This window comes from Nicotiana tabacum, chromosome 8 (assembly GCF_000715075.1).
Source record: "Nicotiana tabacum cultivar K326 chromosome 8, ASM71507v2, whole genome shotgun sequence".
NCBI lineage: Eukaryota > Viridiplantae > Streptophyta > Magnoliopsida > Solanales > Solanaceae > Nicotiana > Nicotiana tabacum.
The window spans coordinates 178,744,486-178,748,495 of record NC_134087.1 but is presented as its reverse complement, the minus strand read 5'-3'; the positions used below and the strand labels follow the sequence as shown (position 1 = coordinate 178,748,495).

General features: G+C 38.7%; 1 protein-coding gene across 1 annotated transcript; it reads left to right on the top strand.

The window, feature by feature from the left end:
* Positions 1-234: 234 nt before the first annotated feature.
* On the top strand, positions 235-1,083 carry LOC142163422 (uncharacterized). The gene has a single exon (XM_075220705.1). The coding sequence runs from the start codon at positions 235-237 to the stop codon at positions 1,081-1,083; it is 849 nt and encodes a 282-aa protein (XP_075076806.1).
* The last annotated feature ends 2,927 nt before the right edge of the window (positions 1,084-4,010 follow it).

Here is a 4,010-nt window from a genome sequence, read left to right as displayed (position 1 = left end):
GTTGAGGAAGGAGGAATAGGTTTCAGGTCACTACATGATGTAGCAAAGGCATTATTCAGCAAGTTATGGTGGAATTTCAGAACAAAACCAAGCCTATGGAGCTCTTTCGTATGTCAGAAATACTGTAAAAAATTAAACTCTGTTATTGTTCCGTGGAAAAGGGGGTCTCACATCTGGAGAAAAATGTTGGAATGCAGAGATCTGATTGAACATCAAATCCTTTGGCAAACAAAAATGGGATCCTCACTATTCTGGTATGAAAACTGGACAGGTCTTGGGGCACTATATTTTTTAGTTCCTCAAGACTTTGGCATTGATGAAAATATACATAATGTACATGATGTTACCTTAGATGGTGAGTGGGATGTGGACAGGCTATTTGAAATACTTCCTGAAGACTTAGCAGTACACATTCTGGAGAAAATCAAACCACCTTCAACCATGCAGGTTCTTGACAGGCCTTTTTGGATGTTGGAAACAAGAGGATATTTCAGTGTTAAGTCAGCATGGGAGTATACGAGAAGAAGAGATGAACCAAGAATAGCTTATAGAAAGATTTGGGTAAAGGGACTGCCTTTTAAAATAGCGTTTTTCATGTGGAAAGTGTGGAAAGCAAAGTTACCTTTAGATGATTTCTTGAAAAGGGTAGGTTACTGCATGCCCTCAAAATGTTGGTGTTGCGTACAGCCTGACGAAGAATCTCTTCAGCATTTATTTTTTAGATCAGAAACTGCAAAGACAACTTGGAAGTATTTTCTATCGAGGGCAGGAATAGATGTGGAGGGACTTACATTGCACCAAGCAATCACAAAATGTTGGACTTCAAATGTATGCTTAAGGTTAAAACCAGTAATGCAAGCACTCCCCTCATGCGTAGTATGGGAATTTTGGAAAAGAAGAAATAGTATGAAGTATGGGGATGCGGTGACAACTAGCAGGGTGATTTATCAAGTTTCATCAAATCTACAGGCACTGGTGAAAGTGAGAAAGCCTGGGATGGATATGGTCCCTCACAAATGGCAAGATCTATTAGCTATGATGGAAAATTTCACTCCTAAACTTAAGGTTACAAAAGTCATGTGAGAATTTCCAAGTGCAGGATGGCTAAAAGTTAATACGGATGGTGCATCGAGGGGAAATCCAGGCAGGAGCTCAATAGGTTTTTGTATAAGAAATGAAAATGGTGACATAGTCAAGTCAGTAGGGAAAGAGATTGAGGAGACAACAAACACAGTAGCTGAAGCGAAGGCCATGGTAGAAGCACTAAGGTTCTGCAGATTTCAACAATACTCTCATGTATGGCTTCAAACTGACTCAATGTTATTAAAAAAGATAATGGATGGGATCTGGAAACCACCATGGATCATATCTGAGGAGGTAGAGGAAATGATGCAACTAATGAATGGGGGCAATTACACAGTTACTCATATTCATAGGGAGGCCAACAAGCTGGTAGATCACTTGGCTAATTATGCGTTAGATAATGGAGAAATAGATTGCCAACAATTCTGGCATCTAGATGCACAGGGAAAGAGGTTGGTTAATGGAGATAAGCTGCAATGTCCAAATCTAAGGGTGAGGGTGAACAAGAGATAGGAAGCAAAGAGATAAGGAAGAGCAGGAGGCATAACTTAATCGACCAATATTTTCAAATCCTAAGGGAGGAGGATATAAGGGTTGGTTCTTCTAAATTTCTTTTCTCTAATGCAGGTGCCACTACGATGCTTATGGCACTCCATGATGCAACTTTCGACAGACAACCCAACCAACATGGGGTCAAAGCGTGCTTTTAGTTCATTGGATATACAACTAGCATGATGCAAAAGTTTTGAATATCACACACATGGTTCAGTTACAAACAGAATCTGGGAATATAAAATTGGTTACTCCTCATTTCGAGCAAAACAAGAAGCAAATGGTATTGGAATCACAACTAGCATGTGCAACAAATATGTCTTTCGAGAAAAGCAGGCAACAAAGGCCAATGTGTTATTAATGCATGCTTCAATCCTCTTTCGGTTTAAATAATATTTTAATGTGCACGCAAGGTTTAATGTGGAAGGCATGGCAGACAACTCATGCTGGTGAGCAAAGGAATCAAATGGAAAAGTGGAATGCACATGGAAAGTTATCTAGAATACATAAAAGCATGCAATACTCTAGGATGAAGGCAACATGGGATATATTTCTTTATATTTCTTTATGATGATGTTGTAGGTGGAGCTCACGTGCTTCCACAAAGCTGTCTTCATGTCAATGAATAAAATTGAATGCAGCAAGGGGAAACGGGAAAACTGATCGCAGCAAAATTAACGTAGCAAAATTAACGCAGCAAAGGGATAACTTTCGATCGTCAAATTGTGTGCTGATTTTGAGATTTTGGGAGTGGAAATTACAGCAGGAACAACAACAACAAGAATGGGAATAGGTGCATAATACTATCGACACTAACAGAAGTAATGCACGCACAAAGGAAAGGAAACACAACAGCTGGAAGTGTTAAGCACGAAAAGAAGGCAACTACTTCGAAATGTGCTTTGTGGTTTTTTCTGATTTATAATAATATTAATATGGAAGGCATGGAAGACAACACATGCTGTAGCTCACTTGCTTCAAAGCAGTCTTGAACTAGGCATCTTCGATGTCATGCTACAACAGATGTGGGCAACGAGTAGATGTCGTGCAATGCAACCAACATGGACGAACGGATAATGGCAGCTGAAACGTGATCGAACATGGAGGAACGACAGATGCGAATGGATTTTCACGCCAAGACAAGTTGATAAACGTACCTCGAGGAGAGCATGTGAGTCTACTATGGAGAATAGAGGGAACTCGATATGGAATCAATGTACAGAATGCTTTAAAGAAGGAACGTTGCGTTGTGCCTTTCACATGCACAGTCGTGGATGCTGAATAGCTTAATAACATTAATGTGACGTCAATGTTGAGGGCAAAACTCAATTTTGATAATAGGATACTTGTTAAGTTCAAACTTTATTTCTTTCTTTCCGGTCATAGGATATCATGACATTGTATTTCGTATTTTATATGGTTATAAATAAAAATAGCCCTAGGCGTTTGCCTAGCGGATTGAAAAAAAAAACTCTTTAACCGCTTTTATTCATTTTTGGGAAGATTGCAACGTTATTTAAAATATGTCTTGAACCACTCACATAAATGCACCCGCAGTCCGCAACACATTTTATATAACATTGTTAAAATTTGGATTTGGGTCACATAAATGCACACCCGAGTTTAGGAATGTAATTTTTAATAGCGCGCCTAAAGCAACTACACACTTTCAACTTTGCGAGGGCCATGAAAAATTGAACTAGTGCCACCTCGATTTCTAAAGGTTTAACATTAATTAAGTGAGGGCCATGGGCTTAGAGGGTTTTATTATTCGAAATTGTTGTGATCGGGTTACATGAAATGCACACCCGAGCCCCCTTTAATCTAATTTTACATAGTTCAGTTGACGAATAGCAACCCAATATCTATATTGTGACAAATCATGTTCAGCTATAACCAATTCGAGTGAACAATTAACATTAAGCTAGAATAAAATGAGTGGAGGATTGAAGAGTTAAACCTCAATATAGCCAAAAAATTGATTGTTTCACTGTTTTGAATTCAAAAATATAACAAACCGCGGACGGGAACTCGCATCGGCACCAGAAAGCTCGAAACCAAAACGACCTCAATCAAAAGATAAACTAAAACCTTCGGTCAAATCGGTCCTTGATAATGACAAAGCGCTAATGCAGAGAATTTTGTCCACGCCTTTAGATTCTAACTCGTCAGCCTTCTCAATAAACCTAGGCAGATTAACCAAAAATGGCTAAATCTATAAACTTAAACCATGTACAACCAACACAGCCTTCGTAATCACCAAACATTGCAGGAGTAATTCCAAAATAAGCACATAATTTAGTAGTCATCATTAAAATGTCTAGATTTGACAATTTAAATGTGGCTTGGTGTTTTCGAGATCAGTAGTGGTCGTT

Bases quoted from the DNA above. Each gene is read 5' to 3' on its own strand.
- LOC142163422 (XM_075220705.1), top strand. From the start codon at position 235: ATGGGATCCTCACTATTCTGGTATGAAAACTGGACAGGTCTTGGGGCA.